This window comes from Phaethon lepturus, unplaced genomic scaffold, assembly GCF_000687285.1.
Source record: "Phaethon lepturus isolate BGI_N335 unplaced genomic scaffold, ASM68728v1 scaffold11664, whole genome shotgun sequence".
Classification (NCBI taxonomy): domain Eukaryota; kingdom Metazoa; phylum Chordata; class Aves; order Phaethontiformes; family Phaethontidae; genus Phaethon; species Phaethon lepturus.
This window is the reverse complement of record NW_010534016.1, coordinates 16,433-31,585: the sequence shown is the minus strand read 5'-3', so window position 1 is coordinate 31,585 and position 15,153 is coordinate 16,433. Positions and strand designations below refer to the sequence as shown.

At 44.8% G+C, this 15,153-nt stretch overlaps 1 protein-coding gene across 1 annotated transcript in view; it reads right to left on the bottom strand.

Annotated features, from left to right (window-relative positions):
• MATN1 (matrilin 1, cartilage matrix protein) overlaps positions 1 to 15,153 on the bottom strand; it is a 21,015-nt gene extending 5,862 nt beyond the window's left edge. The window contains exons 1-5 of the mRNA XM_010285391.1: positions 15,066 to 15,153; positions 11,611 to 11,957; positions 4,010 to 4,232; positions 1,446 to 1,571; positions 739 to 1,152 (exon numbers count right to left, since the gene is read on the bottom strand). Of these exons, the coding sequence (XP_010283693.1) occupies positions 739 to 1,152; positions 1,446 to 1,571; positions 4,010 to 4,232; positions 11,611 to 11,957; positions 15,066 to 15,153 (1,198 nt within the window). The remainder of the gene's footprint in view (positions 1 to 738; positions 1,153 to 1,445; positions 1,572 to 4,009; positions 4,233 to 11,610; positions 11,958 to 15,065) is intronic.

Genomic DNA, 15,153 nt, shown 5'->3' with positions numbered 1-15,153 from the left:
CAGCAGGTCAGCAAAGGGGCAGATCTCAAGTTATTTATACTTCATGGTGCTTAGACATATAAATGGGTCTATATGTACCCACTGCTTCTTCCAGTAGAAGATGAAGAAAGTTTCTTACTAGTGCATCTGGGTGTGTCTGGGATTTGGACAGGGAGTCAACAGTTACTCCTTTAATCTGTGCTTCTGCTTTGTTTATTGTTTTATTTAATCTTTTTCTTTTCCAGGCCTTAAGGCTGATACAGCCAAGACACACTTGGCCCTGCAACTCCTGTTATTCTCCAAGGGGCTTTCTGGTGGTCGTCTTTGCCTTACCGTGAGTGCAACTGATGCTGACCTGACTTTCATTACCAAGATCAGACAAATCCTCAGCTACTCCCTGTGGTTTCCTTCACATTTGTGAGGAGCATGCTAGACCAGTGTGCATCCCATACCAAATGTGTGAAACTCCATCCTGCCCAGCAGAGAGACTTCCAGCAGACTTAGGTCAAAGACACAGAGGGTCTGTGGGAACAAAAACCAGCTGCTGGCAAAGATTCATCTGAACCCCAGACAGAGTTGCTCCAGGTTCTTTATGAGCGTGCAAGGATAGTCAGGCAATATCCCGACAAAGTCACTCTATAGTTACCTGTTTCTATCCTAAGTAAGAGACATCTCCAGGGAAAGGGTCATACCTAGGTTGACATTAAATGCAGTATCTGGTCCAAGGAAGAAACAAGCCACTGAGAATTCAGGACCTACCTAAGTCTTTGGCTTTCTTAGCAGCATCAGTGATGTAATCTTGTGACCGTCCATCAGTGAAGACTATGCCCACCTTGGGGACCCCAGGCCTAGCTCCGTTGATGATAGAAAAGGAACTGTCAATGAGATACTTCAGAGCCTGTCCTGTCATCGTTCCTTTCTCCATGTAGGCCATTTTCTTGACTGCTGCTTTGATGTCCTTCTTGTTCTTAAACTGCCCCAGTGGAAACTCCTGTCTGACAGAACTGGAGTACTGAACTAGGCCAACTTGGGCCTGTTTGTCTGACACCTCCAGCGAGTCCACAATTTGGTTGATGAATTTCTTCACCAGCTCAAAGTTCTCAGGCCGCACACTCTTGGAGCCATCGATCAGGAAAACAAGATCCAGAGCAGATCCTGACCCACCACTGCAAGCTGAGGCAAAATACGAGAAGAGGGCAAAAGAAGACAGCAACTAAGAAAGACCCCAATTAATTATATAGGAAAATATAACCCTAGTGTCATTTTATCGCTAATGAAATAGGTTTGATCAATCAAAACTCAACAACAGTTCACACTAATGTTTTCAAAATAACTCTTGGTTATAAGTGCATGGTTCTCCCTTGTGCCTTTTCTGAACAGAACACGTCTAACCTATCTCAGTCCTATCCCCACCATACCACTGCAGATCACAGCTGCGCTCAGTGCAAATGAAAATCCTTACATACCACTGCAGGTCTTCCCATCGCTGTTTAGCGTGAAACCCTCTTTACAAGCACACTTGTACGTTCCTGGGGTGCTGATACAGATCTGCTCACAGTCATGGTCTCCAGTGGCACACAGGTCTGACACCACTGTAAGCAAAGGTGGAGATTAAAATCAGAGATCATGCGAAGGCTCCTCGACCCAGACCCTACTCAGACCATGCACAAAGCATGATATTTGTCCCATACACTCAGTGATAACTAAATCCACTCTGCAGCAAGACAAAACAGCAGAGGTCATTACTCTTGGGTAGTGACTGAGATACAAGACACAAGGAGAAATTCTCACAAGTCTCTTGATTCCAAGGCACAGCCAGGACTAGAAATGGTCTCCATACTGAGGGCAAAAAACATCTGTCTGTTGATCATATCACAATACACTTCATTCTCCAAAGCTACTGGATGATATTTGGTTTCCAACCTACCACCTGGGCTGGCCAATACCCATTTTTTCCACCTATGTAGTACAATTATGATTAGTGAGTTCAGCCCCATGTGCAGCTGTCTTTTTGGATGGGATTCACGTGCAAACATACTTGGAATTCACTTCAGAGCTACCCTTGCATGTGCAGCTTTCGGATTTGCTCTCTACAAACATTTCTGCCTGCTGATCTTAACCTGGATCTGACTCCTGAGATGCTGAGCAAACAGCAGCTGAATTGCAGCAGTCTGAGGCAGCAGCATTCAGTGACTGACAACACTGTCACAGCTACAGCAATGATGATGGAAAATAAACTTGAAAATAAACAGATCTGGTTGAAGCAAATTCGTTTACAAATCCAGGGAAATCTGTGCAGAAAACTGATCATTGAGTTGTATCAAAATGATGGGAAGTGGCTCAAAGTCTTTCTGCCAGCACTGGTAGATCTTTCCAGTATATACATAGCTCATATCATTAGGAGTATTACTAACCGTGCAGATGGCTTTATCATTGGGCTCTCAGGTTGAGTTCTCTGAAGCCTACAGAGATCTTATTAGTCTAACTAGTGGCTGGGCTGCCAAGGGTCTCCCTTTTTCCCATGGTTTGTTGCGCATTATGGGAAACAGCTTGGACAGTGTTGCGCAGTTCTTCCTGCTGTCAGTACCCACGAACCGTGCTTCGCAATAACAGGTGGTGTTTGGGTACATCGCCAAGGATGGTTTTGTGCAGCTGCTTGCATAGCATGATACCAACCCACTTGGCAATTAATATGGTGCTATTCTCTGGTAGTTATAATAGTCCTTAGCACAGCGCTTCCCTCGGATGCACCTCTGAGGGTTTTTGCCGTAGGGAGAACTTTGTCATCTGCATGTTAAGAATTTGAAAAGCAAAGGCACAGAAAGGATTTTTTCTCTTCATCTTTTTGAATGACACCAATGCCAGAACTTCAAAACACATTGCCAGGCCTCTCTCTCTCTGGCTGACTTCTGACTCCAGGGCAGCCAACAGAAACTCCGACAAGTATTCATGGCCTGGATTCCACCTTCCCAAATTTTGTCTCTAACCCCCCCTTTAATATGAAGTATTTGTTCCTCTCTTTCATGAGCTTCTGGTGCAGTGACACCTGATTATAATACATGGCTCATTTTATGTTAAAAATTTTCTTCCTTCCTACAGAGGAGGAAATTTTCCTTGACAAAAAGCTGCTTACCCCCATGATTTTCAGCCTGAAAGTTGAATCATGAAATTTTACACCTCTTGAAGAAATTGGTTTCAGAGACTTTTACAGGTCCATCTGTGTGTATGTGTTTGCAATGCTTTGCCATAGGCACCGTGGTGTATCGCACCTTTTAAAATGTGTTTCCACACGTCTCTGCTTCAACGGGATGGGTGTGTGAAACCCTCAGGCCTCTCTTGCTGATACATAAAATGGATATTTATAGACCACCTCCTGCAGTCTTGTGGGTATATTTGAAAGTAATAAAGCTTTCTCACTCCATTCACTGGTTCATGTAGGAGTGAATATGTGTTTGCAGGATAGTCAGGCTCTTTTTATATGCTGTGCAAAAAGGCATTAGATACCGCACCAGCCAGGAGAGTTTCCTGCCTTGCAAGGCTTGCAAAAACAACAGCATAATCAGGCAAAGGCAGTTCCGCCTCCAGCAGGGAAGTGAAACCATCCCTTGCTTAACTGGGAATTCAGAAGACAATACTTCTGTGAGAAATTACAAGACAGATTCTCAGAACTGCCCAGATAGGCTTCAACATAAGTACAATGATTCTAGCTATACAAAGATCATGTTTTCCAGGTTCTTTTTCAATGCCTCAAGGTGTATGTGGGTCATGTTTACAAACTCTTCTGTGCCAATGAAATCTGCAGACTCCTTCAAGTAAAACCTAAAATTCCCTAAATAAAACCTGAAATTCTTGGAAGGCAACTTCAGAGAGCATCTGTCCTCCATACTGTTTCGTGCTCCTGCAAGACCCAAGTCTTTGGAACAAGGAAGCAGATGAATGATGATCACACATACAACTTCCCTGTGAAAACCTTGCTGGCAGCCACTTGCAGCTCTTGGCTAGGAACCTGGGGGTTGTGGCAAGGACTTACCACAGAAAGCTTCTTGAAACTTGTGTGTCAGCTTCTCTATAACACTGTAGCTCTCCACATAGTCCACATGATCATCCAGGGGTTCGCTAGCAATTTGCCGCAGTGTGTGCATGTCCACCCGGCCAACCCCGATGGCAAAGGTCTCAATGCCAGCTGCTCTGGCCCTTGCCGACACATCCTGTACTCCATCCTGGGGACGTCCATCGGTTACGACGATTGCCACCTGCACAGAGGAGGACAGAAGCAAGACGTATGATTGAATGGGCTTAAATATCACTATTGCGTGTGAAAAGCCTGGGTTAGTAAAGAAGGTTTCATATTTCCTAAAATTAAACAAAAAGGAAATGCCACTCCCTCCTCTCCCTTTTCCTGTTCTTCCTGAGATCACACATGAAATTCTTTTATGTGGGGTTTGTTTCTTTCTGAGATGGAAGGGTTAAACTTCCAGGGACATGAATGATTTAATTAAGGGACAACTGGCACGTCTCACCCCTAAGGAAACCGAAGCAAAGGTTGTGTTCTTCATAGGCAAACTAATGCTCAAGCCAAACTCTATCTTCATGAAACCCCAGCTGACACTAAGGACAACTCTGACTCAGTACGGGACTTAAAAGAATCTCAGGAAATGTAACGGAAACATCATGAGATGAAGATTTTTCCCCATTTTATAGATGGAGAAGCTGAAGCAGAGAGAGAAGAAGAGGTCTGCCTAAGGTCACGATGTGTGTCAGTGCCTGCCATGATTTCTGATTCCCTGTTCCACAATAAATAGCAGAGATTAAGTCCTACTCCTACTAATGTCAGTGTTAAAATGGCAGCTAGTTTAAGTGGGAACTGGATTTCACCCTGGATTAGATGGAACCCTGAACGAGTGGAAAGCCTCCAAGAGTCCTGCTCCTGTTGCTAGTTTGTCCATTTTCCTCTTTATTTTTCTTTTGATAAGTGACATCATTGTCACAAAAACTTCATTTTTGTTCTTTGTCAATTCATCTGCTCCTGCTACTTTTCCTTACAACTGTTTTGTTGTCACACCACTGTCAACTCCAAAGCATCTGATCGGGATGTAATGCAGTATGGAGAAATACAATCACCAGGAACAGGCGAGCTGCTAAGCAGAAAAAACCTTCACATTGCAGGAAAATACCCTCAGTAATACAGAAAGTAAAGAAACATCAAACAAAAAAGGCAGGAAAAAATTTTATCTGTCAGTAACAGTGAGTTTGAATGAGCTATCATCTCATCATTAAGGCAGTATTTACTATTCTCCTCTATGCCATATATGCTCTCCATCTTTCTGAAGATGAAATCAGACCCACCAGCTGCTCAGTTAGGACAATGTAATGGCTGTTTTACGTCCTTGGGTGGAAAAAAATCATTTTGGGTAAAGTCAGGAGCGGGTTTTCCTGTGCCCAAGGGGCCCTGGCCATGCAGATGAAGTGGCTCCTTCCCCCTCAGCTTAGGGATGGCTGAATGCTGCAGTCATCTGCCCCCGAGTAAGACTGCAATACTAATCTAATCTGCTGCCCCGTTCAGAGCTTTCCTTCTGTGCAAAAGGTGGGTGAACCTGGAAAAATACAGAGCTTTTCAACCTGGTGAAGGTCTATAGTTTCAGATGTTTATCTGCACTTCCTAAAGGCTACAAAATGAGAAATTCCCGGTGGCATTAGAATTCTGTACCTGGCTGCTTCGAAGGGAAAAATAAATAAATGAATGCAAGTATTCATCTTCTGCTCATGGCCAGAATAAGGCAAAGTGTCCCCCGTGGCAGATGTCAGCGTGTGTCGTAAAGGAGAATGGTCACGAAACCCAAAGATTGGCCAAAAGGAGCAGCCATGCCGTGCCTGGACCAGCAGCCAGCCCAGGAGCAGAGCCAGCCATGCAGTCGAGCTTGCCGCCAGGAGAGAGAGCCCTCGGCTCAGCCGCTCAGCAGCTCTGCTTGCTGCGCACCCGCAGCAGCTCCGGGGCTGCCAATTAGAGCTTATCGAATGCCAACCTGTCGGGAAACAAGATGTATGATCAAGTAGCTTCTGCGAGCAACAGCACCCTACGAACAGGTTCCCGTCAGTAACCGCATATCTTTCTCTCGGTGTTTGTCACAAGACGGAGGTGTTGCACGTCTTCCTGGCATTTCTCTGTCTAAATAAAGTGGTTCTCCAAGTTTAATCAGTTTCTTTGGTCCTTCACGCCAGAGTGGCATCTTCACATAGGCCTGAACCCCAGATACAACCCAGGAGGTGTCTGGTGGCAGCATCCACATCTGGATCTGATGGGAAAGATCTTCATAACGGATCTGTGTGAAAATCTACTGTAGAGCACTCAAAATTCATGCTACTTTCTGACATGCTGTTGGAGAAAACAAAACTTCTGGGTACAAAGAGTCTGGATCAGGCATCAGGAATTAATTGGCGAACCCATGGCTAAAATAAATGTAACAGTGAGTCAGACCAGGCAGGGAACCTGTCTGTGCCGTCGGCCAGGACCAGGTGCTTACAGAAAGACTGTAGGAAATAGAATAAATATAAAGTGATCATGGTATCATATGTAGTTAACTTGATAATCAGGAAATCCTGATTTTTTTCCCCAGAATTCCCTCTCTAGACATTTGCCCTCCCTGCCAAGCTGAGGCAGTGAGTTACAGTGTGAAAAAAAACAACGTCCTTGTGTTTTAAACGTAACTCTGAAGTATTTGCAGACACAGGATCTCTGTAATTCTCTGTGTTATGACCTTGTCTCATTTTAAAATCTGAGTCCTGGTATGTGCCTTGTTTGGTAAAGAGTAAGAGACAGGTTGGAAGAAAGGAGCAACCACTACAGCCCGGAGAGCCTGACACCGTTCTGCAGCGAAGGGCTCGTGCTGTACTTAGCAGGTAGCCATGTGAGAAGAATTAAGAAAGGGAGAATGCTTTTGCCATCTCCAATAGCTGAATAGGATTTCTAGTTTTGCCCTAAGGAAACTCAGAAACTTTTGCTTTTCAAGGTCAAAACTTCTACTAATTTTAAACACCACCTTTCATTTTCCTGTGAATTCCTAACTTTCTGGATTCTTCTTATGTTACTTCTGTCATACAGAAATCCCCCATGTTCTCATGACACAATTTATTCTTCATTAACTAAGACACCAGAGTATTCACGGGCACCCCTAGGTATTCATATTTGAGGGCTGCCCTGTGTAGGCAATCCAGCCGCTAATGAGGTAGCTATGTCTCATTATGCAGTGTATAACGTGAATGTTGTAACAGCACTGAAAGGGGAATTGGGCAGAAAGTTGAATAAGCCCTTAATTTTCTCATCAATTTGACGATCTATTTGTTGTTCCTTCTAAAGAAAGGTAAAAGTAATTGGGAACCCCTGTAGTTTTTGATAAAGGTATAAACAGACTTTACTCTGAGCTCGTACAGAAACAAATAGTGGTTTTCCCTGTCCTGGGGTGACATTTGCTGCACAGAGCACAGCAAGACCTTGTGATGCTTTGACCAGTGTCCTACATGGTTGAAAATCATAGCATAGATTTTCACAAGGTCTTGCTGGATGCTTTGTGAAGGAGCAAGGGCTGTGTCCAATGTTTCTGGAAGCTTCACCTCCCCAAATTACTGCATGACCTATTCATCCTCCCAGGCAGATGATGGGGCCACTCTGAGTAGCATGAGGGTCACAGAAGAGAAAAGTTTGCTGGACTTCAAAGCATTGTGGAAAAAAGCAAAAAGTAACTGGGGAATCAAGGAATGCAAATAGTTTTAGAGTCTCCCTCCTTGGAGCTATTCAAAAGCCATGTGGATGTGGTCCTGGGCAATCAGCTCTAGGTGGCCCTGCTTGAGCAGGGGGTGTTGGTCAATATGATCTTCAGAGGTCCCTTTCAACCTCAACCCTTCTGTGATTCTGCCTCTTCAACCAGATCCAAAGTGGAAAGAAAGAGGGAAAAGCCTGTAGTGGTTTTTTTTCCCTTCTTTTTTAATTCCTAAGATAAATAATGAAACATACCATTACTATTCTTCTGCTTTTTCAGATGTTTAGGAAATAAGGTTTGTCCAGGGACACAAAGCAACTTTAGAGTTCCTTGTACTACTGTCCACAGAAACATGGATGCTTTAGCCATGCTACTGCAATAAGCCACTAAATAAATTTGATTTTTTTTTGCAAGCGTTCAGATATTTAAACTAAAGCCTTGTTTGGTGTGTTAGCAGGGCACAGCAGCTCTTATGTGTATTGAGATGGCAGGAAACCACATGGACTGCAAGAGCACATTGAGTGAGGTGTCTGGCAGCCCAGCCGCAGAGTAGACAAGAGCAGGAAAATAGTGCACAAGGAAATGGGTTACTTAAATGGTGCGGAAGAGATTAGTTAGATAAAAATCCAGGCATTTTCACAGACAGCTCAGTGATAATGTCTCTTCAATCTACAGTAGTGGTCAATGCTGTGTGTAAGGTGTCAGGCTGTATTAAGGAAAAAAATAGAGACTAATATTGTAAGTATTATAATAGTATTGTATAAATCAGAACTGTGTCCCAGTCCTGACCTAAACATGGTCACCTTGTCTTAAAATAGACATTGAGGAATTAGATAAAGACAGGAGAAAATAAAGAAATATGATGAGATGTCTGAGGGTGGGGAATGGATTGGGTAGCAGTCCTAGAGGAAAATGTACCTAAAAAAATCACATTATTTGTTCCGTTTGAAAGGTGAATAATAAGAAAACCAGTGAAATCAATGGGAGCTGCCTTCACACAACAAGACTGGAAATCTGGAGCCCTCGGCACAGGAGAGACATGGACCTGCTGGAGCGGGGCCAGAGGAGGCCCCAGCAACGCTCCGAGGGCTGGAACAGCTCTGCTGGGAGGACAGGCTGGGAGAGCTGGGGGGGCTCAGCCTGGAGCAGAGAAGGCTCCGGGGAGACCTTCCTGCAGCTGCCGGGCTGAGAGGGGCTGAGGAGAAAGATGGGGATAGAGTTTTCAGCAGGGCCTGTAGCGACAGGTAGGAGGTAGGACAAGTGCATCTGAACCTCGGTCCTGCTTGGAGCTTCTGGCACTTCTGGACACTGGAACAAAAATTAATGGAATGAGATGAGGCATAAACTTTTTTGCAAGGGCATACTGGAAGTAGTGAGAAGCAAATGTCTTCTTTGCCTGTCGGTACTCAAGAACTGAAATGTTTCTGTGGTCTGGCATTCAAACTGTTGGCATTTTTTTGTGTTTTCTTTCTTACTAAGCAATTTTTGCACTTCAATCAGAGTAAAAATTTCTGAAAAGCAGAAATAGATATTATCATCCAGATAATTTTGTGTGTGTGCATGTCAGTCCAGCTGTCTGGCTTTGTGCTAAACAATACCCAACAAAACCAAACATTTCCTGTTATTTTTTTCCTTCAGGACAGAAATGTGCTGTTTGTGTGCGGCTATGGATGAGTCTGCTTAGAGGAGACCTGCAGCTCTCACTCTGCTCACATTTTTCCACCACAGGGTGCTCTGCCCAGACTGAGACGGCAGGAGGGCTCTGCTGGAGACCTGCCACCTTCCCACCAGCTCCCTGGGGTGATTTCACTGGAGGAAACATCTCTTTCCTGAGCAGCATGTGAAACAGCTCTTCAGTGAAGTCATCCGTGGAGAAACTGGGCAGCCCTGAGCTCTCTGAGAAATGAGACTTTTCCAAAGCCCTTTTGCGAGCGGTGCAAGCGGGCAGCATGGATCGCTGCTGCCTCTCCTGAGAACCTGCAGACTTACTGCTGCTGGGAAAGTGAGGAAAAGCCGAACGCACCTTGGCAGCAACAGGCAGTTGCTTGAAGCTCTAGAAAATAGCAGATTTGAGCTAAAGGCTGAATCCACACACAACCTCTTTGAAGTAGTTCAGTCGAATGAGAACAATTAGTCTTGTACCTAAAGGATTTTAAATCTCTTCACTAAAAAAATAACGATAATAACAATATAATATAATGTCTTGCAATTTTGCAAGGATTTCTTTCAGTGAACCTCAAAGAATTGGACAAACAAACCAATATTACTGCTTTTGAATAAAAACTGTTTCAATTAGGTCTTGGAGTTCCGCTGCGAGAGCTGGGCTGTTATATTTTGCACCAGGTGACTCCTAAGCTTGAGTAATGATGTGATCATGACGGCTTATCATATGAGCTTCTGTCTCTGGAGTTTACTGTGAATAAAACAGTGAAAGTTTCTTGGAGTGTAATTTTTCTCCTGTTATCACTCTTGGTTTTCTTCCTATTGTGTCAAACCAGATTTAGGCTAAGGATACATAGAATTTTCCCTGCTGTGAATCCCACAATAAAAGATCATAGGAAGATGAATTAATTCATGTTTGCAAGTCGCTTATAGTTAAGATGGTGAGGGGGCACACAAAGCATTAGATCATCCTTGTAGGCCCCAGCCTCATTTTTAGGAGTATCTTATGAACTCCAGACCAGCAGAGCCTTCAGGTTGCTGATTTTTGGAGCTGGCAGATCTTTACCAGTGCCCATTTTTCACATGTAAGTATTATTTTTGATTTGCCATCCCTGGGCATCTTTTCCATGTTCTACTTCTGCCTTCCCTAGAGCATTACTAGCAGTGAGAGAAATGGAAAGTGGCTGATGTTCCAAAAATTGTAATCAGGAGAAAAATTCCAGGTTTCCTTGCTCCAACAGCTGGGCTTTTGTCCAGCTGGTGGAAAGCTCTAGCTGCTTGCTAACACCTTTGCTTATTTCTCTGGTCTGGTCTGGTAGCAGAGAGCCAGTGGAGCTGCATGGGACACAAGAGCCTAGGAAGTGCATTTACATCTTTAGCTAAAACACGTATTGCCAAGAACATACATTCTCTGCGTGCTCAGAAGAGAGTTTTCCTGATGACGGTCATTGGGCTGAGGTTTGGTTACATCCATGGTCAAATCCAACGGGGTGAACGAGGTATCTAGGGAATAATTTTTTAAAGACTGAGCTTCCTGGACAGGGAGTATGGGACAGGAGCAGCGATGCCCATTGCAACCACGTGTAGAATTAAGCTGACCTTATACCATAGCTTTAAATGCTAAATGGTCAATAAAGTCTGTGTACCTGAAGAGAACACCAGAATGGAGAACATGCCATCAGCCAGCCTCTGAAAAACTGGAAGAGCAGTAGAGGACACTGAAACAGCACTTTGCTTTATATCTGCAACTCAAAGGGGCCATTTCAAAGGAAACTTTCAGAAGGTTGCCTCGCTTCTTACTGTGGTGGATTCTGAAGCATTTTTATTACAATATCTTGGGAAGAAGAGCATTGTTCATGCCCAGCAAACCTAGCTGAAATCATCATCTCATGGTTGTCGCAGGCACACTGGAAGCAGGGAGCCGAGTCCCAAAGGACAGACACTCCAGGCAGAGGAGAGCTGGTGAAGCTGGATTACATTTACCCCAACAGCTTCAGGCCAGCTCTGCCCAAATGAAAATTTAGTTTTGTTTTCAAGAAGAGTTGGGAGCTTTCCACCTCCCAAAGGCTTGCCATCTTTGACAGTTAACCCCCACTTGTCCCCACACACTCAAAGCACAGAGAAAATCACCTTTCCTTCTTTTCCGATTTTTCCAAGCACTCCATGATGACTCACAAGGAAGAAGGAGCATCCAAGAAACGGATAATTTGCTTACCTTATTAAAATTGGGAGACCTCACCCTGGCCCCTTCTGAGTCACTGAAAGCCCGGCTAATGGCAAACTGGATAGCCAGACCAGTCATAGTCCCAGTGGAGAGTGGCTCTATCCTCCGGACTGCTTGCAGGAGTCCCGCTTTTGTTTGGTAGGTCTTGAGGGAGAACTCATTCTTGACAGCACTGGCATAATTGATCACGCCCACCCGGGTGGAGTTGGGGCCCACATCCAACCCCTCGATCACCCGGGACATGAAGACTTTGACTTTCTCAAACTCATGTGGACGCACGCTTCGGGAGCTGTCGATGATGAACACCAAGTCGGTGGGTTTGGTTCTACACAGGGTGCCTGGAAAGGATAAGGAGGGAGGAGAAAAATGAAGGAAAAAGAAGAGAAAAGTATACTAGGAGAGGATGGTCTTCTCAGAGCAGCAGCTGAGGGTAGAGGACCTGCAAGCTTCAGTCCTTTCTCTGCCTGTCCCAGAGGCCCAGTGAGACCACTTTAACCTAATATTTCTAAATGTTCTTCTTCCTTTCATAGGAAAGCATCTGCAAGAAGAGCACAATTACCGGTTGACAACAGGTACTTCTGAAAATACCAGCGCTGCACTTGTGGGAGCAGGTTACCCACTCCTCACCCCAGGCTATTGCTAACGTTTACACGAAACTTAATTCACTTATAGCAGCATGGAGGGAGGAATAAAGCTGTGAACTGAAGCCTGTGCATGCACTTCGGCATCAAACAAAGGCTCAAAAGGAGTTATCGCATTTCGGACATGGATAAGCAATCCATGTGGATATTAATTAATGAGATTGTATCTTCATCATGCATGACCAGAAGCAGGCATGAAACTCAGCAGCTCCGATTCAGCTGTGAATCAAGATACGCAGATTAACTAACCAACACAACAGGAGCCAGTCTCGTGTTTTTCAGCCATTGGCAATGAAATTCTGTAACACAGCAAAGACCAGCCCTATTTTATTTCTGTGCGCTGGTGAGGGAGAACAAAATAGAGAGATGTAGAACCATGTAATTGATAGTTAATCTCTACAAACCCATAGTAAGACATGAATATCCACTGTAAAAAGTAAATGGTATAAAGAGGAAGCATTAGCAATGCAAAGAGCAGAGTGTTTTTTTTTTTATTTAATTTTTCATTTGCATGCTGTTTTCCATCCTAATTTTCAACTGTGGCAAAACATAAAAAAGACTGATATTTTTTATGGTTTTCTAAATGAATTGTCCCGTTTTCCCCACCAGATCTATAGCATTCTGTTCTTTTAATTTTTTTTCTTTCATTTAATCTGTCTCTTTAGGGGTATCAAGTGCTCTGTTAATATTTGATTTCTGCAGAGAGGGATGATATAGGATATATCACAAAGGAGACTTCTGCGGACAGATTTTTAAATGTGAGCTTTTGGGCCAACAATTCTGTTCCAAATTATGACATAAATATTATAGCTAGTCCTCAGTGTGAAACCTAATGGAGCTTTCAGTCTTTCAGACACATGAAAATAAATATCTTGTGATATATCCATAAAGAATATAATCAGGTTAGTTTCCTGAGAGACACTAATGCTGAATCTGCTTCTGGCTCCCAGAAAGGTCTCTCTAAAAGATGATGTGTGTACAAGGGAAGCAGGCAGTGGTTGCTTTGTCAGGTGCTTTGGTTTCCACAAAAATGCAATATAAACCTTCCCCATATGGGTGACTTTCACTTTGCCACCAGCATTCATTGCAGAGGAAGGAAAAACTCAGTTGGCAGTCCATCTACAGTATCGCAAATCCCTTCACCGGGAGTTGATTATGCCCATTTTACAGGGGAGAAATGAAGGTGCAGAGAAAGTCTCAAAGTCTTGCAATCAGTTCCTCCAGAAGTGAAGAGCAGGTTCCCCTTTGCCACTGTAGCTAACGGATCACCTCAGTTTTTAGTCGCAAACCAAGGAAGAAAAGTGGTGGGGTTTTTTTTATCCCTAGGAACGGTTGGATCCAACAGAATTTTTGAAGTATATATTCTTTTTTGCATGGAAGCTCTGCGATTTTGCCCTGAATAACATTTTTAATCTCTTTTTATGAGCGCGAAGTATATTTCAGGGAAAAGAAGAGAGATCAGTTGGGAACTTTGGGATTTCAGCCTGTCTGGTCACAGCCACTGTGCACGTATCAGGGTCTGCAGGACAGACCTTGGTTATCTGCGGGAGGTGACAGCCAGGCACGCCTCCTCCAAGTGACATCTTGACTCAGCATAGTTTATTTTAAACTTGAATTAAACCAGAAATAAAATCCTCTGCTATTTTTTTAAATTCACACACTTGAAGTTATTCAGGAATAGCTGAACTTCACGCACTGATTAGCAGAAAATCTCTCTTAGGGCATCTTTGCCATATTCTTTGAAAGAACAGGAAACCTGCCTAGTAGCTCGGAATTAAAAGGTGTTTATTTTAGAAATGGCGATTTCTCACGGTAGGGCTGAGGTGAATGACTGCTCTGTTTAGTTTCCTGACTTTGGTAGCGCTTAGCGGTTCTGCAGCAAAGATAACTCTCCCTTTCCAAATTACGTAGGAGAAACTGGTCAGTACATCAGAAAACTCCCCTTCACAACCAACAGCTGGGACTGCGCTCACTGTCACGCCTATTTTACCACTCTCAGCCTGCCCAGGTCTATGCGTTATGCATCATCATAAGATCATTCAAACGTTTTTAAAACCCAGCAGTAACTTTTGCCTCGGCCACCTCTCCCGCAGCGAGTTGCAGCGGGTTCCCCGGGCTGGCTGGAGCCGCCGGCAGTGTCCTGCCCCGGCAGAGGGGAGATGTTTCCTCGCTACCGGACCCCTTGTGTTCGGCGCTTGCTGACACTAATTGCAGGCAGAGACCGTGCAACCTCAACGAGCAGGCAGCTCATCTCCCATCTGGCTGCTCTACACCCCACGTGGAAGGACAAACAGAGCGGGATTTTGCTCAAGGACGGGTGAAGTAGAACCTAGGAAAGGTCCATCTTCAGCAACCTGACCCAGACCTTCCTGCTTGGTGAGGTTAACCAGAGCTCCGGATGTCTGGCCAACTCCTCCTCAAGCTCCCGGCAAAGCCAGCCCTCTGCGGGGAGGAGAAGCAGTTTTGGAAGGCAGAGGAGAGCCGTTCTCCTGCCCGGGCCTCCTCCGGCAGAAAACAGCGAGCCACGAGGCTGCTGCTGCGCTGGGGGCTGGGGCTGACCTGATGCCACCCTTGCCGTGCCTCTGCGCCCGCATCCCACCGCTCCTCCAAAGCAGCGCGACCTGCAGAAGCAAGCACACCTCCAGGTTATGCTGCCTTGGGAAAATACTTGAGAAAGCTCCTTCGCTTCCCCAACTAATGTTGGGTATTTCTTCTTCCTTCATCTCCTTCCAGGTCCCAAAGCAGGCTGGTGGCATCCTTGTAAGGACCGACACCACGCATCCCACCGCTGAGCTCCCCACTTACCTCTCGGCTGCGGAGGTGCCCCGCAAACTCCATAGCTCTGGAGGAGAAGCAGCAGAGAGAGCAGCAAGGCAGAGAAAGCCCTGTCCAT